This window comes from Hylaeus anthracinus, unplaced genomic scaffold (genome assembly GCF_026225885.1).
Source record: "Hylaeus anthracinus isolate JK02 unplaced genomic scaffold, UHH_iyHylAnth1.0_haploid 3, whole genome shotgun sequence".
Taxonomy (NCBI): domain Eukaryota; kingdom Metazoa; phylum Arthropoda; class Insecta; order Hymenoptera; family Colletidae; genus Hylaeus; species Hylaeus anthracinus.
In genome coordinates this window covers 11,816,133-11,841,661 of record NW_026535284.1, presented here as the reverse complement: position 1 = coordinate 11,841,661, position 25,529 = coordinate 11,816,133, and the positions used below count along the sequence as shown (strand labels likewise).

The window sequence follows — 25,529 nt, the reverse complement described above, 5'->3', positions numbered from 1 at the left end:
TAGCTGGCACACATATTTAACCTCATTTTTGCTTGGGAGCAACGCTGTTTAGACTTCGTTTCGAGCTAGTCCGTCTCTCGTTTGGCCTACTTCGCGCAATCGGGGATTGCCGCGAAAACAGCTCCGCGGATGTTTTCATTCGTCGCGCGAAAAGTATCTTAAAAATTGGCCTCGCGAAATATGTCACGAAATATGCACCGTACGTGAAAGCGCGAAAAGAAGATGTCACGAGGCGACGATGAATTTATAAGCTGGTATCTACCGCCTACGGCCATTGATCAAAGACTTTGACCTGAAAAACGTTAGGGTATGCTGAGAATCTTTTTTACCAGTATTAATGTTAATAAGCCTATCGATAAGGCTATTACATTAGGATTAAACAGGTTGAGAGAGAGACAGAGAGAGGATTAACGAAACGGCAAGCATTAATTCGATTAAATCAACGAGATTGAGGATGCTTAAATATTTAAATGCTAAGATTTATTATCGTAGAAGTATACAGAAAATATGCATTGCGTGAATATACAGTGCGTGCTACAATTGTGAACGTGCGGTGTGAATTAAACGTAGGAACATCGTAATACATAATTAATATATATTAATATATTATTATCTTCGTCGAAGATATATATTTCTGCTAACATAGGAAAACTACCTTACAAACTTTGCGCATACGTGTACCTAATTTTCCTTTTATCTTGCCGTTTCTAACGCGATCGCTATAAAATTATTAATATTTTGCTTGCTTTCCAACGAAGAATATCGAATGGTTACGTAATACTAAGGAAAGCCTCTTTTTATCGCGTCGGAAACGGTGCGGTATGAAATAAATAAATTTATCAAAAGAAATAGAATAAACGCGACGATCTGATAAAAATTCATTTAAAAATCTACGCGTCTCGAAGAGACTGTCTTTTTATTTTTCAAATTTCTGACGCGTCACTCGCGTAGTTTGTAACAATTTCTCGAATAAGATACGCGGGTAGCTTAAAGATTAATGCGATGTCAGATAAGTAGGATAAGGATGATACGTAGTTCGTACCCTAACTCGGTACTCGGAAGACTCGAAAGCATCGTCAGCGGCAAACCGATGGAAATCGATGTTCAGCCTCGATCAACTGGTTGCCACTTACCGATAGCGAATCTTGTGCGTAGATGGGTGTTAACGATGAAATAAATAGATGCGCGATGACTCGAGGTTAAAGAGAGAAAGATTCGAAGCGATTCAAATTAAACGACATTCAACGAGACTCGTACCATAATTGGCAAGTATTCATCTTCCTTTTACACGCGATTTAATGAGATGCGACGCTATTAACAACGATAATTATATAGCGTAACGATTACACAGAGAGAACCGTAATTTCATGAAAGGGTTACGCGTCTTGATCGCCCCATTCGAAACTCTCTTCCCCACCAAAAGTGACTTCCTCGATTCTCGTCGTTTCTTCGATAGCTGTCTCGCCTGAATGGGGTTTGCCCTCGGCTCCTTCAGGTTCTTCGACGAAGGGGGCGTCGTGCGTCTCGTAATCTTCGTCTTGCGCGACTTCCTCCTCGACCTTTACGGAAAGCATACCAAATTTTATTATCTTCTAACGAACCTGTCTTGAGTTATAAGCGAAGCAAAAGAGAAGCCAACGTAGTCGCTAATCTTTCGAAGACGCTTACCCTCGTCTCATCATCCACTATCAACTCGTAGGGTCTCTCCTCCTTGTCTTGATCCGTGACTTCGCACACATCGTCGCGGGAATTGAGGTCTTTCGCTTCGTCCACGTCGTCAAACGTAACGTCCGCTAGCCTCTCTTCTTTCTCCTCTTGTTGACGAACTTCCTCCAGGTGTTCCTCGATCACCATCCTTTCTTGCTCCTCCAATAAGGCCGCTACACGTGTTTCCTCTAGCTGCCTGGATACAGAAAATCGATATTTCATCGCGTGTGATCCGCACTCCAAACACCTGTGACTTCTTATCGTCGGTCATACAGCAGCCGGCGCGCAAATTACCTTTCCGCTTCTAGTACTCTCTCGGTTTCCAACCGATCGGCTTCCACCTTCTGCTCCTCGGCTTGCCTCTCGGATTCGGCTTTCTCCTGCTCAAGTATTTCATCGATATGCTCTGCTCGTTCCTGCGCCACCTGCAGTGCTTCCCACGCCTTCAACTCCTCTAATTCGAGCTTTACTCTTTCTTCTTCGGCGGCCTGCTTCCTCTCCTCGTCGGTCCTATGATGAAACGATCGCGAGATGTAATGATTCGTCTGCGTCGTTGCCGATCACTCTCCGTTAGAACTTGATCGACGCGAGTACATGCACGGAATTGTTATATTCTTCGAAGAAGTTCACTGTGACACAGTTCTAGCGTGAAGAAATGAGTCGACTGTCATACATAGGAACTAGGCTGTTCGCGATATTAGATTGTTATGTTAGTGTCCGAGATACAGTGCCCTATTAGTTCCAAAACGTTTCGAGATCAGTGAACATGCAAATTTTGGCTACTATATCGAGTCAGTTAGCAGGTTACCTGGCCGAGTTCAATGTTATGGCGTCAGCCGTTCAGTGAGCGACCGGCAACTATGTCGATGCAATTATTTTCAAGCATCTATTCGTTGTGTAACATCTCGCTATCACCGCCAATTTCAATAGACTGTACGTACCTCGCCTCTTCGGCAGCTTTAATGAGATATTGCTCTATCCTTTTTACCGCCTCCTCCTTGTCTTGCTTCACTGAAATAAGAATTTATCCGTTAAATTTAACCCTCGTTGAACGCTCGAGCATAATTTGTATCGTTGAACGTTGAGAAATTTTCGTCGTGTATAGTGCACAGGGTTTACGACTATTTTCGCGAATTGACTAGAATAGATTTTTTCAAAATTGAAGAAGATTTCGTATAGGTAACAAGATGCTACATTTCATGCAATAAGAAACAAATTTCATGACAGGACTTTCTTACGGACATCGATAGTAACGAACAAAAGAACAAATTTTACATAATGCAATAACGTACAAAGGACAGGTTTCTTTCGGGAACATTGACAACGGTCACATTTCATAGATACTCGCCCATTTTTGCATGTTTCCCTTAAGTATAGATTCCCATTCAATTTTTATCTCAAGGTAACACATACCGTTCTTATCATCTGCTCCTTCCGTTTCACTTACAGCTTCCACCGCCGCAGCAGCGGGTTCGGAATTCTCTTCCTGTTTCGGCTCTGGTTCAGCCGCCGCTTCTTGAGCTACTTCCGGTTGTGACTCTTGCACTGGTTCTGGCTCCGGTTCCTTAGCAGGTTCTTGAACTGGTTCAGGTTCCTTCGCGGGTTCTGGGATCGGTTCAGGTTCTTTTACGGGTTCTGGGACTGGTTCGGGTTCCTTTACAGGTTCTGGGACTGGTTCAGGTTCTTTCACGGGTTCTGGTACTGGTTCGGGTTCCTTGACAGGTTCTGGCTCTGGCTCAAGTTTCTTCACGGGTTCTGGTGCCGGTTTGGATTTTTTTACGGGCTTTGATTTCTTCACAGGCTCTGGTTCTTTTACTGGCTCTGGTAGAGGCTCGGGTTCCTTCATAGGCTCTGGTGCAGGTTTGGGTTCGGGTTCTTTCGCAGGTTCTGGCGCAGGTTCGGGTTCTTTCGCAGGCTCCGGTTCCTTCGCTGGTTCCGCTTTTTCTCGCTTAGATTCGCGTTTCTTTTCCGGCTTCGATTCCTGTTCTTTTTCTACCTTAGGTGCTACAAGACACACGAAACGATACGGGAATCACGTTCGGACATAACATGTACTTGCTAGGACGTGAAGGAACGTAACATACCCTTTCTCAGCGCTGCCTCGTCCAAATCGGGTTGCAATGCTCGCGCTAAAATTTGTTGTGCTACGTGAGAACAGGTAACTGGACAACGTTGGTACAGTCCAGGACAAAATTGAATGGGTAGGTGTATAGGTAACCATTATTCAAATCTGGATAAACAAGCTCAAATATTGCATTCGTGGTTCAAACTATCGTAGTGCTTATTTGAATTTGAATAATAGTCATTTCTATTCCCCTTCCACTTAATGTTGTCCCCCACTGCATATACAGCGTGAAACACTTAGGACAGACTACCTAAATAATTCATTCAATTGATTTCAAGGTCTGCCTTAAGTGTCCCACCCTGTATAGACACGTATCGAACAAATTGTACAGACCCTTCCGCAATTCTCGCTCCGTCATCGGCAGTTCTGGCACTACGGGATGCATGAAACATAAACGCATTCTGTTAACGACAAAGGATCGACGTCGCGACGTTTCTGTCTCTAAAATGAACAGGAATGATCATGCCAAATAAATTCGTAGTTACGAAGTTAGTCCGTGATAGACGTGGAAAGTGTGTTGTAACAAGGCACTAGTGTTAATCGGTTATGCACTTAAACGTTACCAAGAAAGCTATAAAAAAAAAAAGAACGAGTGATTAGTATTTAAGCATACGATGGTGTGCGACGAATGAATTAGGATATTAGAGGAACATCGAACGCGATCGGCGATCGACGATGAAATTTTTTCTGGAATCGGTAACATTTCCAGTTACTAATAGGTATTGCGCAGTAGTTTTAGGAACGATGGAATCAACGATGAACCAGATCCATTGTTCTCGTCTTGCTTTGATGACACGAGTCTGGACTCCGACTACAATCACGGTGTTCGAGTGATGGTCAATTAAAAACACACACACGGTATACTTAGCAACGTGTTTTCACCATTTCTGTTCTCTGCGATGAAAGTGAATGTACGTACAATACAAGTTACGTGGTTTTCATGAGAATAATTAGACATCGCTCGCACGCAGAACGAGGACGAATTGGCGCGCTACTCCTTCGTCCCTTTCGACGCAAAATTTAATTGCGATATCGTTGTCGTCGTCATAGGTTTGTTGTTACCGCCGTTAACGTTAATGTTTCGTTTTCTCAGCAACCGAAAAGCACTCAACTTGCCACTTCAGAAACAAAACGTCAGCCGACCTAATTTGCTAGAATAAAATTATAAAGCACGTAAAAGAAGCTTACCTCGGGACAACGCATTCGCTCGCTAGCCATCTCTTCTAACTTTCCAACTTTCGTGCAAGGAAAATAATTGACGGTATTGTTTACAATTAATCGGGTACAATCATTTTATTCGGACATTTTCTGTGCAAGCACGGACAATTTTAAAGATCGCTACACGTAACGGTGCGAATGTTGTGTTAGTGTTTAATGCAACGAATACGTGCGGATTTCTATTCGAAAAATACTCGTTCTAAAATTCCTTGTTCATTCGAATTCGCGTTCGCCATTCGGATTTTGGATCGAAGGGGAACTGTACGAACGATTGCTATTTCGTAGCCAGTGCTACGGGGATAAGATTCTGTAGGGGATTGTCGATACTAAAAAACAAAAATCACTTTTTACAAAACTTTCGTAAAAACGTACTCGAGCTACATCTCGAAGGCTAAATTACTTCAGAGCGAGATCGTAAGTTATTTCTGTGCATGAGTACGCGTGTATTCAAACGTGGTCGCTGGTTTTCTTTTTTTTTTTGTCACAGATTTAAGAATAAACAATATTCAACGCGACGGTTGTCACTCCTCGGCGGGCTCGTCGTTCTCTATGTCTTCCTCGTCCTTCTTTTTGGGTTTTGTCGGATCCTCGTACAGCTCTGGAACACGATCTCTCCACCCCTTGCCTGAAACGTTCAAAAAGCTCGAACTGGTTCTTCTGCCATTTTTACCCGCGTGTACGTGTCCCAGTCATCTGGTTCTGCCATTATACTGGAGTCTGCCATCGTGTAAAATCTTGCTCTCATTCCCGTTTTCTGTTTCACGCTGTATACTCGTCGATTGCTCTTTTCTCCGTATGTGTAACACGCAATTAGAATTCCGAAGAAACAAAATAGAAAATGGAAAAAGAAACGAGACACCCGCTCGACACAGTTTAGACGGGGGAGGGAAAACCGACATACTGTCTCACACCTTCGTCGCTACGTGTTTAATTAGACACAATATATAACAGAAATGGGCAGGTACGAAACGAAGGAGAAAAAGACGGATAAAGGGGTGACCGTGTAAACGAACGTGGGATGAAAAAAAAAAAAACATCAAAATATAAGAGCCAGCACAGCACAACCAAAAAATTTGTCAGACAGTGCGAATCAATGGCATTCATCCAAAAAAAGTAGGGAAGGAAAAAAGTAGAGAAACGAGCGGGAAAGAAAAAACCAATAGAAAAAAGGTGCACACAACGGCGTCGCATGGCCGCTTTTATTTTCCAAAATTCGCTTCAAAATATATATTCACTGGTAACGCGCGGGGAAGGTTAACGCCGAATAATACTGTTCTCGAGATGTTAATAATAAAAGAGGAAACGAAACTAGCGTTTCGCGACGATTATTCGTAATTACACCCTCCTCGCGATCGTTCGCTTCTACTCTGTGCCTCTAACTACGTGTTTCGTGTTCGGATTCGGTCGATTTTCGTTCGCATAAAAAATTAAATAAATAAATGGACGAGCGAGGATCGTTCGTTCGTATCGTTTGCCACGGGGACTCGACCGAAATATAAGGAAAAACTTGTTTTTTCGTTCAGTGTCGTCGTTGTAATCGTCGCAGTCGTTCTCGATTGCTGTCGCGTACGTTGATCGGTTGTTTGTTTGGCGTCGCGTCGATGTAACGAAACTACTCACAGGCGTTGGCGGCCGCCTGACGATTCTTTTTGTAGTAGCTCAAAAAGTTAACGTCGTTCTTGATGTCCGATGGACGTAGATCGGCGACCTTGAAGTAGGGTCTCCTCACGGACTGTGGACTGCCAGCGACATACTTGACGCACGCCAGGTTACCGAAGTTACCTCGTTCGGGCACCTCGTACCATGAAATCGGTTCCGGGTCTTTCTTCGCGTTTTGCTTGCCGGAAATCAGTCGGCGAACGTAGTCTCCGCAACGCATACGTTCCGGCACTATTTCTTCCAGAAAGTCGCTGCAAACATGTTTGAAATTTCGCGTTACGTTCACGATGTCTTCGCTAGATCCAATAGATAACTTGTCGATTCTCTAGATACCTTGCCACGGCTCGTGGGACGAAGACGTGAACTCGTCTCAGAAGGGAGTCCACCCTCGCGCGTATTTCCCTCGCCTCATCGTCGAAGTACTGCGAAGAGACACACGTAAAATATACATTGTAAACGAGCCGACGCTCTCTTGCGAGAGGAATTAGTATTCGCTACGTTTCCTTGTTATTCGATTATTCCTGTTAACTGAGAATCGAGTGCGATTCGACTCGGTTAAATCGGTATTAATATCGAAAAGACGACGCGATCCCGCTGAACGAGGATGACCAGCCCGTCGAAGACGAGCAAAAATCACGAGTAGATGCGACGACGAAGATGATGGATGGTGCGACGTGTCGATGACATGGATGATGACTCGATGACTCTCAATGGTAATGGCGACGAGTTATGGATCTGTTTCGCGCTTCGATAGAGAATCCACGAGGGACGTGGCAGACTTACGATGCGATCCCTGGATTGTAGATACTTCTCCGTGTAGGATTCGGTCGAGGGCCTCGTCAGATGCCGTATCCTGTTGAGTTCGGCTGCGAGGACGCTGGGACGTACGCGCGCATGAACTCTTATCGGTATCAGACTTCCGCCGTGGTACACGGTATGGTACGGCATGTGGATTACAGTCACGAGCCTTTTATGTGCCACGTATGGCATGTGAGGAATGCCCCTCAACTGGAGGGCACGATACTATGCTTTACTAATCCGTCGAGTATCGACTATCATCGTTACGTTCCCAGCGGTGTCAGCGGCAATTAGCATCGGAGAAGCGTGTTTCTTATTAAGCTTGCGGTAGCGCGCCAGTCTCGCTTTCTCTCTTCGATGATCAACTAACGAATCGATCGTGCAATCGTTCTCTAATGGATCTGGCAGCAGTAGACAATCATTCCGAAGCGTGACAATGATCAACTTTCCAGTGGCATCGAAAAGTAGGAAGCAGGAAAGCGTTGAAACGTGCGATTGCATCGAGGACAATCCTCGAATTGTTTATTCAGCGATCGTGAAAATGAGTAAGCGATGAATGAATACATTTAGTCGGGGAAGATTCGATGAGCATGAATAGCGAGCGATGAGTAAAGGAATCTTTAACCCCAGGATCACTTCTGGCAAGTTTGAAATGTCTATATTTCTTTTTCTGATTCTTAACGTGAGCTATACGGAAACTCTTGGTAATCTAACCCAGAAGTCTCCTAGAGTTAACGATGGCAGAGGGAGTCGAAAAGCGGCGTTATCGAATGCGCGTAAAAGCGGTCGTTGAACCTGTCGAATCGATGCAGCTCGAGGAAAGGAAACGGGTGAAAGCTGATGGACTCGAGCAAAAAGGCGTCTGCTCGATCTGGTCGTTGCGAAAACCAGAAAGAATTTTACTTGGGTTATCGCAGCGGCGTTATCAAAATCCACGATCGCACTTATTGCATTTAGCGTTTAGCGGTTAAAGGCTTCGCGAGCTACATTTTCGTTTACTAGCATAAATTCCATGTTACTTACCTGGAGGACAGTAGAGATTGGTAAAACAATGGGTCGGTCCTGCGGGTCCCGGTTCGGTTGTATTTACAGTAGGCGTATATTTTTGTGCGTTTAATCGATTTTCGACGATATTGGGCGCAATCCGGCGGCGGCAGGGGACGAGGAGTCACATGGGAAGCAGAATAAATAGAAAGAAGAAGAACAACACCCGGTTAGTAACTTTGCCAATACAGAAACAGATGTTTCAGCACTTTCTTTTATTTTTTTACTTCATTTATTCATTTAATTATCTACTTATTGTTTCCTTTTACGCACGTGTCTGTCGTCAAATGGCGATCATCGATCGAATCGAACCCGTGCTCTCGATGTGTCGGGATTAAGAACAATGCGAAACAGAAAGGAGTGTCGAACCAAGAGAAAAAGTATACCTTCGACGAGAGATATAAGCAATACGATTCAAATTATCCGCGAGCAAACATGTTTGGCCAATTGTCGCGTTGTGTGTCTAACGAGATGACGATGAGTATGGGTTAGTCACGGTTAGTTTGGTACACATTATTCCCATTGCGAACAAAGGTCCATGTACCGGCATGAAAGCGGTCGTGTTCTCTCGATACTTGTCTGTCGCGTGAGAAACTATGGTTCCTTTTTTTGTTGACGACATTATGTATAACGAACCTCGTTCTCGAGGTTAAATTAATATTCACACCGACGCTCCACACTGTAAAAGAAACGAAATCTATGGTTGCGCGAATATAAAAGGTTCGGTCCGCTATGCGAAAGCAAGAAAACACTCCCACACGTATAATCCATAAGTGGAAAAAGACGAATTACAAAATAAGTTCTACGTTGAATGCATCAAAGAAAATCTAAAAGAAAAATCTATAAAACGCATAGAGCCGCACTTGCATCTTTTTATCTTCTGCGTAAGAGTTGTTTATCTTTTCACTCGATTTGTAACCGCTGCCCAACTCTGAGCCATCATCTTCGATGGTACCTAGCGCGTAGCGAGCCTAGCTTCAAAACGTCTAAATGCAGTTACGGGATACATGTTCGTTACAATATGTGTTACAGATGCACAGCGGCAATTCGGATAACAAATGACAAAAACCTGAGCCGTCTTCCTGTCCGCGAGGATACAACGAATGGAAGCGTTCGACGAGTGACAGGAAGGCGGCGTATTCGTTTCGCCAAACTCGATGCTCGCGAAAGCGTTGGTCGAATTCTTGCTTGAATATTTAAAAATTGAAATTTCATCGCATCGAGAATGGTGAAACGAAAGTATCGAGGGCCACGGGGTCGGTCGAGGCTTTAGACGCGGTAGGAGAAATGGCGGTAAGTGGTGCCACCAGGTAAACGGCCGGAAGCATGGGACTCGTAAGAGGAATGATAGCTTCCAGGACCGCCGCCGGACGATGTCCTAGACGATCTCTCGGTCGAGTACGATCCGTAAGGTCCGCTCTCCCTCTTGACGACGCTCTCTGTGCTGTAGCTAGACCTCTGCGGACGGCTGTACGGATCCGAGGAGGAGGAACTCGTCGAGCTGGTGTTGGTGTAGGCATAGCTGTACTGCTCTTGGGCAGCCCTCATGCCGACTTCCGGATAGTCACGGACCACGTAATGCCGAGGCGTCTATAGATTCGGGTTACACAAGGTCAACAACGTGGAGAACAGGCTTTTCCGGAGAACAGAACGCCATTCGCGACTACCAACGTATCGATTCAAGGGAAATTCGCAATGGCTCGTGATCTAAGAAGCCGTATTTTAATTTATCGGCGAAACTTTGTGTCAAATGTTTTCAACTCAATCAACTCCTGCATCGCAGAAGATGACCCGAAAGCATCGAGTTAGGTAGAGAATATTCGATACAAGTCACCAATGAATACCTACGACTTGTTAGACACTGCCTACCACTGAGTTTTAATCGTTTAGAAGCGAAAGAATTTATTTACGCTGACTTTCCTTTTCGTTTCGGGTTTCCAATCACCTGGTTTGACTCTGTTCTCCGTATCGGAATAACGTGTGCTGGATAAGAGGACGTTGTGTGTCACGGAACAATGGAAACGGGAAGAAAACTACGACGCGTGAAGCGATGCTTCGTCCGGTTCGTTTCGCCAAAACCTCCTCGTAGGATGCTCGTTAAAACGATCCTTCGTTCAGACGCGATTCGATCATCGTTTCTAAGCAATTGTGAGGAATCCAGACGAAGCGTAGCGAGGGACAGTTGGAAAGGGGCTGACAACGTTAGGCACAGTTAAATGAAGATTACAACGGTCAGTGGTTTATTCATGTTACAACGTGGAAGATAGAGAGTAATAGGTTCGATAAGGCGTTTCGCGGTAATATCCGTTCTATCTGTAGACACACAACGTGCGGGCCAATTATAAACGTAGAGCGGTACACGTATGCATTAATAATGTCTCCTTGCCGAGATATTCAGGACACTCGGAGTGCTACGTTGAGCAACTGAACTCGCCCTTGCCAAGAAACACATGGATTACGTTACGCGAAACTGTGTACGTTTATGTTCGTGTTCTTTGCTCGAGTATGCACGAGTGCAGCTCGGTGTCTCGTTTCGATGTCAGTTTTCGTCTTATTGTTAGAAGCTTTATCTCGGAGCCTCTTTCGATTTCACCGTCGCCGTCTTTAAACTTCGCGTAAGCATCGTCTTCCGGCTATCGTTGCCGGATATAAACTTCACGGTATCGATAGTATCGACATACTCGACCGGTTCGTTTCCTTCTTTATAGGAAGGCAAGGTTGCCTAGGTGTGATTAGACGCGTTTTCTCAGGAACGGGTCAAGTAAAAGCGTTTCTTAAAATCGAAATACTTTATTTCTCCTACGTGCGTACAGGTGAAATTAAAGATTGATTTACAGGTTAAGGGGACAGTCTGCCTTAATTATTCGTAATTACATAAGAAACGTTGTCTCTGCACGCGAGTGGATGCTAAAGAAGAACATGTAGGTACATATTAGGTCCGACATAAAAAGATAACACCCGAAGCTAAAAGCGTACTCCAGAGCTATTGTAATCACTATCGATTATGGAATTCCAGTTTTAACCGTACCGACATCCCTTTGAAAAAATTCCGAAATAAAATCCATATTTGACCGACCAAAGTGCACGTAACGCACGCTGTGTTTTTCGATAGAACGACGCTAACGTCTTCCTGACGACAAAGTATATTTCCAGTATTCGAAATTGAAGTGGTTTCGATAGCCAACTACAATCTACCAAGCAAGGTATAAAAATATCTCCCAGCCGAGCTCTTAAACCTTTTTCTTCCACAAAACGGAATCCACCGACAGACGTATCGTTCGTTTGTTTGCGAGTCGACCTTAGAATCGGTACCAAGATGGCGTTTGGAGTGCCATTAATATCTTGGTACGACCGCTGGCAGGAGTGGTGACGCGTCTTCCAGCACCTAGATGTCTGGCGAGCACACCCTTCTCGAAGACGTGACCCCTGGTCGCCAGCTCGGTCGCCGCATCTAAAGTGACCTTTGACACGGCGCCGCCGTCCACCAGCTGTCGTTTATGTTCCTCTTTCGCGGCATTCTTTCCACGCACCACGCCCTCCTTGTCCTTTAGGGTGACATATTGGTAAAATTCCTTCTGTGGATCCTGCTTCTTACGACCCCAAACGGTGAACGGGTCCGGTACCAAAGATGGCCGTGGAACAAACGGTACCTTCTCCCAAGGGAAGTAGTCCTGCTTCTGTAAATTTTATTCCGTTTGGGGCGTTTTTTTTTTTTAACTCTCCTCCGTCTGGATCTCTCTTCCTTTCGACGTCTTCACTTCCACACCGATCCTCCTACCGTTACACGGAACGTTCGGCGACAGATGTTCGAAACTTCGAGGGGTGATTCTACATGCCAGAATAAGACGAAATTCAAGTAAAGTGCTTCGACGAGCAAAATCGCCCTTTAAGTTACGGACAACCGTTGTCGAACACCCTGCGGCTTTTCCGTTTGTTTTATCTGGCTACAAAAATTCTAAAATCATGTTCGATGACTAACGAAAACATGTGCCAAATTTGACGATAATCTGTCTCGTGCTTTCGCTGTATAAAATTCCCAAAGATGTTCCTTTTTCGCGTCGGCGAAGGGAGAAGACCCCTTTATCTTCTGATCTCGGTTGTTTAAAGTTCGAGCATTTACCATCGCGCTTACGATAAGTACAAGGAAACCATGGATGCTCTGTCTCTCTTCTCTCGTCTGCAACGACTCTTGCCGCGAACGCAAAAATAGATGGAACCAACGTGAATGGTGTACGAAGAACGCAACACCCGCGTCTTCGTACACGCCCCCGCACATTCCTGATCGTTGATCGAAGGATATACGGCAACCCTCTTCTACGCGGCTTCTATAAATATTACGGTATCTTTAAGTTACGAGAGTCTTCTTCTCTAAGTTTGTCAATCTTTCGAATAATACGAGGAACATTCGCGACTCTCGCGTAACTTTTCCCGTGAAATTACCACAAAGGACGCGGTTGTTCGGTGATCCATCGCGTGGGTCGAATCGCAGCAGCAGCAGCAGCCAAACATACTACGGTATGTCGGGATCTAATTATAACTTGAGAATCGAGAACTCTCTCTCCTTTGTCGTATGAGGCATATTTAATAAAGACATTTCGCGTTACATCGCGTTAGTCTAGATCGTTTCGAACGGAATCCGCCATCGTCGATGCAATTCTTTAAACGAACGAAACGAGGAGAAGCGTGCACTTTCGCGATATAGAGTTTAGGTAGCGTAAATATGGCTACCAGAAATCACACGTATGAATTTCCGTGACGAATTCTAGCACTCGTGGTGGGAGTCAACATCGCTGCTACGTCGTGAGCCTAAATTAGGACAGAGTAACGCAACACCCGACGTTCCGATCCCCTCTACCGAAACGAAGAAAGACGTGAAATTTCTTAATAACACACCAGCCGACTATTTTCTGAAAGAGGTTTTCTCCCTCGTGTGTCGATTCACCATCCTCTGTCATTGGAATCGGTCGACATGCTCAAGGTAGAGACCTCGACGAAGATCTTCCGGGCATAGTTAGAATCACTGACAGGGAGTTAGGTATTTGGGCCAGCTTTTAGCGGCACCATTGATCCACGATCGACACCGGAACGGCGCGATTATCCGAGTTGTCAAAACAAATGCTGACGGACGAAACACTGCCAAAACTTGGCGTTTCGTTCTCGGACGAGAGGCTCGATCAAAAATGCTGCAAAGCATTTCGTGTTTTCCGTTAACTTTCGAACTGGTGGGCGTCGCGATAGAAGCTTCGTCGTTTGATTTGTTGCTGGAAACGATCCGACGTTTCTTGAAATAGTTCATCGCCAGCTGGTTTACCTACATTCTCGGATACACGCCCTCCGTTCAATCATGCAATTTTCGGCGTGTGCAGACATGTCGGCCAAATACATTTTCCTGTTCACAGATCCAAGATTCGCCGGGTCGTACGGCATCTAAGTTTAACACAACGAAGTCCCGGAAAATGGCTGCGATGCTATGAATAGTCTTTCCTCCAATTCCCTTCTCTCAAACCACTATTTATATCAATTTTCAAATTTTCGTTCGACGACAGAGACGGACTTTGTAACTTAAGACTCGTAACGTTTTTTATATTCGATCGGCTCGTGTCTTTGCTTAAAATAAATTGGCTCAAAAATGTTTCGTACGCAAAATAACTCGATATTTAAATAGTCGTAGACGAAAGGGTGCGTAAAACGTGCAGCTGACCCACAGCTGCCAAAATCCCCGTTACTTCAGGGTACAACGTATGCATACAAAACAGGTTCAAAGACGGACACAGCGAGGGGATGATCGTGACAACAAATCATTCAACGGGTGGCTTGCCGTCCGTTTAATTCGACGGATGAACTCGTGACAGAGTTTGTTTTGGTGCAGGTGCAAATTAATTCCGTAAACTGGAGGTTGTGACCGTGCAACAACGCGTATAAATCTTCACTAAAAAGAAACAAAAAAAAAAAGGTACAACTCGATTCGTGCTGTTAATCTGGCACGTTATCTGAAATGTAGATTGCAGTGAAATCGTTGACAGTCGTGCGACGATTGATTCGTATTGGATTTCCGGTTTGACTTCCGGGAGACACCGAGTGCACGTTTCGAGGTCGGAAAAAGTGGTAGACAATGATAACAGTGGTAGCAACAAGTAATACAGTGGTCGGAATACAGTGTGGAAGTAGAGACTTCGATGTACATCGAATTCGATCTGCCGACAGTAACAACGATCCGTTTAGGTCGGACGCATCTGTTGTCGTTGTCGATGTCGTACCTGTCGTTGATCGATTTCGTGAACGAACGGGTGATCAAGGCGTGTCATTCTTTCGATCATCCGAGACTCAACGTTTCGCCGTTTGACAGATCTCTAACGGTTCCCGATACGAGTGTTCGATTGACTCCACTCAAAGTTTAAGAAGAGAAGATGATCCTGGAGAAATCGTCGAGGGGACGAAACGTTGATTCGGGATCGGATAAAATCACAATAGGGTTGGCTCAGTTAAAGTGTTTCCGTGTCACACGGGGCTCTTACTCGACGTTAGTGCCATCCAGCAAAAACATTATTAAGACATACTTCATCCCGCTCTTTCGGCAATTCCGTTGTTATACTGACCGTGACGCTGTAGGACGAGACGAGGGGCCGCGTATAGGGTCGTCGGGTTGTGTAGAAGTCGCTCTCGTAAACCATTTTTCCTCTCGCTTCGTTCTTCTTCTCGGCTGAAAATTTGCTCGTTCGTTCGGTGCTATACGTGTCTTCACTCGAATTCTCGTCGACAATTGGTACTACGAGTGTGTACGTGTACGTGTCGTAACGATAACGTGTGCACCAGGGTGGAAGAGATCCGCTACTGTGGTCGCGATGAAGGTTCGTACGGTTCTGCTCGTTCGCCAGAACTCTTCTTCGGCTTCTACCACGATCGCCTTTACCCCACCTCGCTGCGTCTTTTTCTTTTACACGGCACGAAGTACGACGGAAGACGTTTTAACGTGTGTCGTGTCTCCCCGAGAAGAGACCCACAGTCACCGTTTCAATTGCGTCATTTTCAGCACACGGTCTGATGCATCGAAAGAAATAGAATCGTGTTAAGGTTGCAAACCGGCCACCCTCTTTCATCGCCCTCCCACGATCCTCACCTTCGATTCACGGTCCCTTGTTTACCCCGTTTTCCAAGACCTCTACCGAGTCCTTGCGTCAAGACCTCGAAGAATGCCATATCCCTTCGAAACGTTCGTAAACTTAGTGAAGTTTTTCTTTGCGAGGCTATCGATAAATATATAGTAGCAATTCTTCTTTAACCTTAGAGCTTCCGTTGAAAAGCTCATTTAAGAAACACACTCGAGCGTGGGATCAACCAAATATCCAGGAATTCTCGTAGGGTTAAAAGCGGCACACCGTAAATTCTGGGGTAGGAAAATGATGTCAAGGTGCCGGAGCGAATCATCGGTCAGGGACTTTAAAAAAATCGTCGCGGTCTGCTATTAGTTTTTATTTTTGTCTCATTCCACGCAAAGCAACGCAATGAAGTCGATAAAAAGATAACACGACCATTGACATCAACGTTACAATAACGTGAACAGATTTCTTATTATTCGAAATACCGGGCGATGACGTCTTTTCCTTACAGAAACGGAACGAAATGTTCGACATCACTTTTGTTTATTTAACAATAAACTGGATCCTCGGTTATACTTCTATTACTTCACATATTACACTGGCAATTCTCCAGTTCAACGGTTGGATCCAACCCTAAGTCTTTGTTACAAAAGCGTTAACTGGCCATACATCTGTTTCGAACAACATGTTTCTGTATGACAATCGCGTATCCTTCCATTGGAATTTAACATACTCGTAGAAATTGATAAACTGCCAAGTAAAAGGCCTCGACTTCTGCGCAGTTCTTCGCAGTTAAATTTGGTCCTTTAATTACAAACATTTATTGTTATTTTCGCGAGAAAATCGAAATATTCGAAATCCAATACATTCATTGCGCGCGCAGTGGTTAAAAAAAGATTTTATTCGTTCTAGAAAGAAGGGGCAATAACTTGAAAGGATATTTCTGTAGTCTGCCAAATCGAAGGTCATAAATCTCATGAAAGCGGACCGAAATCTATTCACGTCTCTCTAAGTAGTAATGAGGAAAGACAGGCTATTAAAAATACATTTATAGTATATCAATGAAATATATTGAACTTATCACTTGTACACCATTCTTTTAAAACGTTTCCCAAAAAACTTTTAAATATTCTACTTAGTTAGATGCAGATTTTATCGATAAAGTAACAGGCAAAGTTCAGAATGAACCTTTCTTCTGATACAATTTAACGTCACAGGAATTGAAGTATTCTAAACTTCATTCTGAAATTTAATTTTGATAACTCTATTAAAGCTCCAAAATCGCATGACAGAAAATAGCATTGGCTGACACGTCAATTCTATATCTCGTCTGTAGCTTTATGTTGAAATAGATGGAAGGTGGAACATTTCAAAGATGTAAGCACAGATGGAATTTTGAATATTTTAACGTCACGCTAGAGTACATGGGACTAAGAATGTTTTCCAAGTTATAACTGTCCTAGTACCTTACTAAAATTTTCCAAATCCCATCTATTCTCAGAGCCTAATCTGATATCCTATATTTCATCAGAGACCTGGCGGAATACCATTTGGAAATTTGATATCTCCCGTTAAAATAAAATACAAACAATGTTAATCGCTCTAGTTCCATTGATATAGAGTTTAATCGAAACAGTATTTAATTTTTTTCATTCACAACAATGTGTTTGTTGTTTCTTTCATTTGTTTTCTTACAATATGTTTCTCTATTCTATCACTATTCTCTATTCATGGTTGGTAGAACCATGAAAGAGTCAAAGGGGCGAGTTTTTTTCGTGTTACCGACAACGATAAGTCGATATGGTTTCCAAAGTTGCTATCCTTAAACATAGAGGGTGCTTTAAAAGTAATGCAATCGGTAAGTCAATAGACTTCAAGTTTCAATTGATCTGTGTCTGATGGCGACACTATCGCCTCACTGACGCTGAAATATTTATAGCGGCGATGCTGCTGATGCGATAGGCATGTAGTTGTGATACCTACTAGCACTACCTACCAAAGTTTCACTAAGTAGAAACGTGAATTCAATATATTTCACCTACTCTTAGACTCCCTATTTTGATTTTGTCCCTCTAACATTCTTTTGGAATATGCTATACTTATCCTCTTATATTATTAATATTTCCTAATATCTACCCGATATTCTAACGTAGGAATATCAAAACAATACTCGGAAGTTTAATATTTTTCTTAGAAAGAAAAGAATTTAATCATCCGTGGATAATGCAGATGGGAGTAGCTCCGTATGTTTCGGTCTATCATCGTAGTGTCAAAAGTTATGGTACGGATATCGCTATTCAGTAACAGTATTCGTAAACTCTTGACGCATCGGAAAGAAGTTTCATTGTCGAGAAAACACGTGTAGTAAACGGTTAAACATAAGTATCTAAACTTTATCGGTGTGATTCTGTCGAAAAGACAAAGACTATACATGTTACGAATTAGAGTTGTCATTCCGGGACAGTAAACAGGAAGACTTTCCCGTCCTTGGAGTAGCCGAACATTTCAAATGTCTGTTACCGAGGAAAGAATTCAAGAATTAAACAGACGGTTTCTGGAGTTTATGAACAAAAGCGAGAATGTTGAAACGGCCACGAAAGAAATCTACGAAGACCTTCTCGATGAGGTCTTAATGGGATTTGTTTTTGACGTGCATCGAACTACAAAAACTGGTAGCTCAGATGTCGAGGAGGGTATACCCGATGACGAATCTTACGCTATCGTAGGTGAGTGAAGCAAGTAAATTTTCTTAAAAATATCATCTAACCAGATGATATTACTCAGGTTATGTTTATTTATTATTTTGAGAGAACGTTGTGTGTGCTAAGCGAGTATGTGTGTTGAATTCGAGACATTTGTGGAATCTAACAGTAAAATCCATCATAGATTCTCCAGGGTTGGATGTGTTTGGGCAACACCCTGTAAAAAAATCTCAAGAATGTAATTGTCCAAATTGCGACAGAGGAGTGGCAGCATGTCGCTTTGCAACTCATTTAGAAAAGTGCATGGGTATGGGGAGAAACAGTTCAAGAATTGCATCCAGACGTATTGCAAATAACTCCAAAGATCTTAGCAACTTCAGTGGAGTTATAAGTGACGATGATGATGATGTTGATTGGAGTTTAAACAATGATAAACGTAAACGCAGAAAAGACCGTAATGGTATTAAGAGAACAAAGCAACAAAAGAATAATCAAAGAAATGGAGACAGTATAAATGAACACATCCATAGCAGCAATGAAAATTCTCCTTCAAATTATGAAAATATGTCTTTAGAAGACAAACGGATTCTGTTAACTCAAATTTGTGGAGTGATATCAGAACACACTAAAAAGTTGTGCACAAGATCTATGAGATGCCCGCAACACACAGAGGATCAAAGGAAGGAAATGAGAGCAAATTTGGAAACAGGTAACAATACGCAAACTGGTCAAGATAATCTTCATGTAGATGTAGATACTTATGAAGAAGGAGATGGACAAAATTTGAGAGAAGTTTTGGCACGTTGGGATCGCGAAGGATCGAGTCATTCGAGCCCAGCAGACTCGACATCTACAACGTCGACATCTTCGATAAGTAGGAAACGAGAAACGAAGACAAAAGGCAAAGGAAAAGGGTCCAAACGCGATCGTGGATCCCCTATTTCGCAAGGCGATTAAAATATTGTATTTAATTTATTTTTTAGTGATATAAACTTTCTAACAGGGAAATTTATGTAATATTAATGTTCCTATGCATTGTACAAAGCTTCGAGAATACACTGTTCCACACGAAATGCAGCTACAAAAATATCTCCTACGCGTTGATTTTAAATTATTATACAAGTAACAATTTGTACTTTGGTATTCTCATACCATATTATAACTATCATATCATTTTTGTATTATTTACTTCTTTGACATTATCGTAACAGACTATTCTGTATCAATTAATTGCAATGCAATATAAACAACCTTAACATATACATGACGTTTCTTAACAATATGTATGTAAGCTCGGATGCTGTATACTCTTAGTACGGTCCTGAACCATGCTGAAACCACGGACATGTTTCTATGTACGTGAATATAGGAATTTTTTTTGCAAGTTTTCCACAAAAAACGCTTCATTGATCGATAGGTTTACTTCCCCTGATTACGAAATGCGTAATCATTATGTGTTTCCCTCATTACTGTGCCTGAAAAACGCGAAAAATTGTTTCGTAGTTCACCTACATTTCCTTGATGGCGCTAGTTTACTTTCTGCGCACCTTTAATGAATAATAAACACTATAATGGCAGAAATTAATTCACCGTCTGAAGAAGTGTTAAAACAAGCTATTTTCGATCTTAAAGAGCCGGTATTATTTCAACGAATGCTACAGGATGCAACAGGTGCATATACCTGGAAATTATTGAATTGGAACTTGTCAGAACTTGCCAAAAAATTTGGAGATTCTAAGTTACCGTTTCGAGTCGGTTATAATGCTAAATCGAAGGTAAATTATTATTAGTTTTTATATGTGTATCTGCTTTTTGATGCACAAATATAAATATTAACATAACAAGTTTCAGAACTTTTCTTTTAGTATCCCCAATGGGAGGTGAATTGTCCAATGATTTCGATGACATTGTCAGACTTCATTAGGAATGTAGATCTTAATGAAAATGATAAAAAGTGGTACTACTTTGATTATAAGTATATGCATGAATGGTTTAAAGATAATCCAGAGGTAATAGATTCACTGAGTTGGAAAAGATTTGGATTTGACAAGAGTGGATCTGAATCTACTCTTTGGATTGGAAACAAAGGTGCTCATACAAATTGTCACCAAGATTCTTATGGTTGCAACTTGGTAGCACAGATTCATGGAAGGTTAATTATTTACTTTTCGTTTATATTCATAAATATTTTGTTATCTTTTGTTTTAACAAAAGAACTTGTTTTAGAAAACAATGGTTATTGTTTCCTCCAAGTTCAAGTAATTTCTTACATCCAACAAGGATTCCTTACGAGGAATCAACTGTATATAGTAAATATAATTTCTTCTCTCCTTCCAAAGAAGATGAGGTAGAGATACTAAAAGTGCAACAAGCACCAAAACTGATAACACTTGAGCCAGGGGATGTATTGCTAGTACCTGCTGGTTGGTGGCATTACGTAGAATCATTGAATTTTTCTATTAGTGTAAACACATGGTTACCAATAATAACAGATAATATATCACGAGTTAAAGAAGCTATTGTTAAATTAGTAGTAGCTAGAATTGGCAAAGATGTCTACAATACATCTGATGATGCTCACTGCAATTTATCTTATTATGTGAAATTGGTAATTTATTAAAAAATATCTACAAATATTGTAGTGATGTGGACACGAGTTAATATTAATTTTTTGAACAGCTCAGGGTTGCTCTTAACGAATGTAAAAATGTGGAAAGTATGGAACAGTCTTGTAAAAAAACAAAGCATACTACATGGATAGCAGAAGATTTACAAGCACAATATCCAGCTTATGTGAAGCTTCTTTCTGAACTTAAAACAACAGAATTGGAGGAATTTTTGAAAACTAAAAGAGAAAGATTTTCTGAAAATATTACTGAATTACAAGGACACTCTTCTGAATCTTACAATAACACTCAGAACACGTTTCCTTCTTGCGAACCATTGTCTGAAGACATTGTTAATGCTTTTTGTCATCCAGATGTTGTTAATAAAGTGGCAGATTTGCTTCTATCATTGTAAACGTGTATTTTTTTTTAAATTTCTTAGTACCATTTAATTATATACCACTAAAAACTTTAGCGTTTAACGTCAATGTTGATTGATATAGGTTAACTTCGTTTGACAAGTAGAGGGAGTTTTGCTTTCGATCGTTGGATATTCGGATATTTTAAATCATTACCCGCAGTATTTTTCATGTAATATAAAATGGGCTTGTTAACAGTGCTTAAAAAGTTGAAACAAAAAGAAAAAGAAATGCGCATTTTAATGCTGTACGTATTCTTTTTTTCAGTCTTTGAATAATTTTAAGGTTAGAAAAGAGTTCTGTCACTTTTACCGAAATAACACATTTTACAATGAAAGTATAATTTAGTACAAAATAATTCATCGATTGTTCTATTAAAATTCATATTTGCATTTTAATTAATATCATTTAACATTAAATAATATTATTTTCTGATTTATTCGTTAATATTGCACGTCTTTATAGAGGTTTGGATAATGCTGGTAAAACGACAGTTTTGAAAAGGATGAGTGGAGAACCTATCGACACAATATCACCAACTCTAGGTTTTAATATCAAAACTTTGGAGCATCGTGGATACAAGCTCAATATATGGGATGTGGGTGGTCAAAAATCATTGCGATCTTACTGGAGAAATTACTTTGAATCTACGGATGGGCTTATTTGGGTAATTGATAGTGCAGACAAAAGAAGATTGGAAGACTGTAAAATAGAATTGTATAAACTTCTGCAAGAGGAAAGGTTGGAGGGTGCCAGTCTTCTAATATTTGCAAATAAGCAAGATTTACCTGGAGCAATGTCTGCATCAGACATTGCAGAAGTTTTGGAACTACCTAACATTAAAACCCATCACTGGCAAATATATAAATGTTCAGCAGTTACAGGAGAAAACCTTGTCGAAGGAATAAACTGGATTGTAGATGATATTTCTGCAAGGATATTTTATTTAGATTAATATTAAGAAATGCATTAAATTGTACAATTGATATTTTACCTAGTATCGTCATTTTTTACATTATTTATTTTTCACATCTTATAAAACAGAATTATGGTACTATTGTTTTTTTCACTTGAAGAATTATTATTATAATAAGGATACAATAAATTCATGATATTTCTTAACATTTCAGTTTCAATTAATCCAATGATATTAATTAAATGATAGGAACTTAATCTTTCCCTATTCATGATTTTTTCATGAATCCTTTACCTTCTTCTTCCGCTTTAACCCTTTCTCTTTAGCTTTCTTCTTCTTCTTTGGTTTCTCTGGTGGAAGTTTCGTATCAGGGTATAGTGTCAAGTAGACTGCCTTTAATAATTCTTGGTCCACAGTATTTCTTGCTCCAATAAATTCATTCATAATCGCATCTACAAGAGTCTTCGAGAGCTTCAACCGGAAGCGGCTCACTGATTCCATAAATTTCGCTGTCGAGAAAAACCTTGCAATTTATCATTTATTTCAAGCATCTACATATTTTCATAAAGTTTCACGTGAAAATGTGGCTTGTAAACAATATCATCTTTTTACCATACAATCGCACATACCTCTCGAAATGAGATCATCAGCCAGCGACAGCACAAAGTGGCCGAAGTTTCTGCGTCGTCGTTTCTTCTTCGGTCTCAGCGCCTCAAAGTTCGCTCTCCTAAAAAGTAAAGCCTTCACATCTGGACCACGGATCTCGTAGTTGCTGAGTATTCCTCCCAGCTTGACCTTCAACCAAGGTCTGCCATTTTCGATTGCATTCAGCTCTTTCAATATACTTTTATTCGCCCAAATGTTCGTAAGGTCCAGAACGCGTAACTGACTTTCAGGAGACCTTTGCGGGGTGACTGCTCGAACAAGAACAAACGCGCCGTCCACTTTCAAAGGGTTGTTTCCTAAATACAACTCTTCCAATACTTTGTTTCTCGTCAGGCCTCTGGCGATGACCACAGCGTCTTCATCGTAAAATCGGTTTCCTAGGAATAATGACGGAAGAAATACTTCGAAAGGTCTGTTTTAGGTACACGAGGTCTAGATATTCAAAGTTTCTTTCATCAGTGCAATCACCAAAGCTCTAAGAAGTACTTAATTACCACTCAGATTCAACTTCGTCAGTGTTGGAGAACGCACCAATAGTTGACGAAGATAGGGAACACATTCTTTGCCCAATGCGTTCCAGGATAAGTCAAGATCGGCCAAAGCCACGCTGTTCTCGATCCCTTTGCTCAATTTCCTCCAGGTCACCGCGGTGTACAAGGAGTTCCAGGACAGCTCCAATTGCTGCAGGGTATCCGAACACGAGACCAGCTTTTGTAGAGCGTCGACGCAAAATTCGTCCAAGTGATTATAGTTCAGGGAGAGGCTCTCGAGGCTGCTGCTGTTGCAGACTGATGTTGCAACGTAATCGAGGCCTTCTGCACCAATGTTGCAATTGGAGAGGTCTAGCCTGATCAAGGTTGTGTTGTTTGAAATTCCATCCTGAAGCCTCTCGACGCCTTTCGCACCGATTCGACATCCTGATAGCAGTAGAGTGTTCACGAAGCTGTTTCTTAAGAGCAGGTCGTTCAGGTGATAGCATGCGTCTTCTGATAACCAGTTCTCCTGAAATAATGGTGATGTGTCAGTACGAATTTTTTTTCATAACATATTTAGTGGCGTGCACTATTCCTCCTCGTTTAGATTATTTTCACAGAGGACACAAAGCACCAAAATAAAATGTCTGAAAGTTACGAATGACTTTACGTTAGGGTTGATAGTCTTACTGTAAGATTGATAGTCTGCACAGTAGTGTTCTCCATAAGGGCTTCGCAAAGAGGCCTGATAATCCTTGGGTCCACTCCGTAATACTGTAAATTGATTTCACTGGACAGCAGCATGTCATCCAAAGACTTTATAGGCTGCATCTTGGACATCTTGATCAAATCATTTAACTTCGCCACGCCATCGTCTGGGTAACTGGTTGGACTCTCCCGAATATTCCAGAACGCTGGTACCAGGCCAGGATCGTCTGGTATCGGGTACATAGTGTAAAGATTTTGTAATTTTAATTGAGAGTCGCTGATATCTATGTCCACGAGGCACGGATGGATAGAGCTTTCCGTGGACGACGTCACGGAACGAAGCGATTTCTCTTCTGGTGTGATCAGAGTCTCTTCAGACACGCCCCTATCTTTTTTCATCTACAAATTCAACGTGAATATCGAAGAGCATTTTTTACAGAGGATTTCATCTACTCTAAATGCGACATTTTTAACACTAAACCTACCGACATTAATTTGTAACTATTTCTATCGTGATGGGACAAATGACAAGTCTTAAAGACACTTTTTTCAATTAATTGCAGAAATATGTTACGTGAAAGTAAATTGAATAATGATATAAGAACTGTATACAAAAATTTGAAAATGGTTATTTGACCGGTCGTGGTAGGTTTAGTGTTAATTCAATAAAAATAGATTGCTAAAGTAGTATTACACCAATTAGTTCTCGTAGTTTCTCCTTCGTTTCTTCGGCCTCAGCAGCGATTCTTTCCGCCTTTTTGTCTCGAATCTGCATCGTCACAATCTCGAATATATCAATCTTTTCCGATTCTTTGTCCATTTCTTTCTGCTTCTCGATCTCATCCGCGACGTCGTCCAACGCTTCCGGCTCTTCCTCTTCGGAATAGACGGGCCATGCTTTGTAATCGGAATAATCGGACACCTCCGTGACATTGTCGATGTCATCCACATTCTAAAATATGAATTCAGAGTCAAATAAAATTAAAAAAAATTAACGTTAAATGAATACTAGCATCACCTCCAAAGGGTCCATTTTTGCGTTCTAGGTAACCTACAATTCTTTATATCTTTCTTTAAACGTTTCCAAATGAAGGAGCTTCCACTTTTATGTGTTATAAAATGATTGTATTATCAGCATTGTATCCTTCCATGGTTACTGCAAGTATGAATCGAAGATGTGGAGAGTCTGAAGATATTAAATAGTTGACTTGAAGATCGAGGAGAGAAGAAAATGGAGTTGACATGTTAAGTGAAAATGCATAGAAAAAAAAAAAGAAAACAGACTTTGTGATTCTGTCGCAAACTGAAGGAAGTTTTGTTGCATTATGAAAGAACATACTCATTATTGCCCTCAGGGGCTGTATGTAGCATGCGAATATGAAGCTACAGTA

At 41.6% G+C, this 25,529-nt stretch overlaps 6 protein-coding genes across 11 annotated transcripts in view; 3 read left to right on the top strand and 3 right to left on the bottom strand.

The window, feature by feature from the left end:
• LOC128893970 (uncharacterized) overlaps positions 1-25,529 on the bottom strand; it is a 155,501-nt gene that overhangs the window by 16,127 nt on the left and 113,845 nt on the right. The gene's annotated exons all lie outside the window — the stretch shown is intronic.
• On the bottom strand, positions 456-15,519 carry LOC128893961 (fibrous sheath CABYR-binding protein-like). Of its 4 annotated transcripts, XM_054155294.1 has the most exons (12): positions 15,148-15,508; positions 8,531-8,569; positions 7,493-7,717; positions 7,043-7,131; positions 6,671-6,960; positions 4,166-4,204; positions 3,792-3,836; positions 3,121-3,711; positions 2,649-2,718; positions 2,002-2,217; positions 1,669-1,903; positions 456-1,559 (listed from the first exon to the last, which is right to left on the bottom strand). In XM_054155294.1, exons 1-12 carry the CDS (start codon positions 15,220-15,222, stop codon positions 1,377-1,379), a joined length of 2,097 nt encoding a protein of 698 aa, XP_054011269.1. In that variant the 5' UTR covers positions 15,223-15,508; the 3' UTR covers positions 456-1,376. The 4 variants fall into 4 exon arrangements, with proteins under 4 accessions (XP_054011269.1, XP_054011271.1, XP_054011270.1 ...); XM_054155296.1 differs by lacking the exon at positions 7,493-7,717 and having other exon boundaries at positions 15,148-15,519; XM_054155295.1 differs by lacking the exon at positions 8,531-8,569 and having other exon boundaries at positions 15,148-15,513.
• On the top strand, positions 17,662-19,423 carry LOC128893965 (ataxin-7-like protein 3). Its single transcript, XM_054155303.1, has 2 exons — positions 17,662-18,374; positions 18,535-19,423. Exons 1-2 carry the CDS (start codon positions 18,158-18,160, stop codon positions 19,305-19,307), a joined length of 990 nt encoding a protein of 329 aa, XP_054011278.1. The 5' UTR covers positions 17,662-18,157; the 3' UTR covers positions 19,308-19,423.
• Positions 19,571-21,372, top strand: LOC128893964 (HSPB1-associated protein 1). Of its 3 annotated transcripts, none has more exons than XM_054155300.1 (4): positions 19,571-20,125; positions 20,216-20,502; positions 20,577-20,958; positions 21,030-21,372. In XM_054155300.1, the coding sequence occupies exons 1-4, from the start codon at positions 19,922-19,924 to the stop codon at positions 21,369-21,371; spliced, it is 1,215 nt and encodes a 404-aa protein (XP_054011275.1). In that variant the 5' UTR covers positions 19,571-19,921; the 3' UTR covers position 21,372. The 3 variants fall into 3 exon arrangements, with proteins under 3 accessions (XP_054011275.1, XP_054011276.1, XP_054011277.1); XM_054155301.1 differs by having other exon boundaries at positions 19,984-20,125; positions 20,202-20,502; XM_054155302.1 differs by having other exon boundaries at positions 19,986-20,125; positions 20,196-20,502.
• On the top strand, positions 21,402-22,497 carry LOC128893969 (ADP-ribosylation factor-like protein 2). The gene is made up of 2 exons (XM_054155309.1): positions 21,402-21,622; positions 21,841-22,497. Exons 1-2 carry the CDS (start codon positions 21,558-21,560, stop codon positions 22,328-22,330), a joined length of 555 nt encoding a protein of 184 aa, XP_054011284.1. The 5' UTR covers positions 21,402-21,557; the 3' UTR covers positions 22,331-22,497.
• On the bottom strand, positions 22,571-24,613 carry LOC128893789 (leucine-rich repeat-containing protein 74B-like). Its single transcript, XM_054155020.1, has 4 exons — positions 24,121-24,613; positions 23,452-23,959; positions 22,921-23,334; positions 22,571-22,800 (listed from the first exon to the last, which is right to left on the bottom strand). The coding sequence occupies exons 1-4, from the start codon at positions 24,535-24,537 to the stop codon at positions 22,571-22,573; spliced, it is 1,569 nt and encodes a 522-aa protein (XP_054010995.1). The 5' UTR covers positions 24,538-24,613.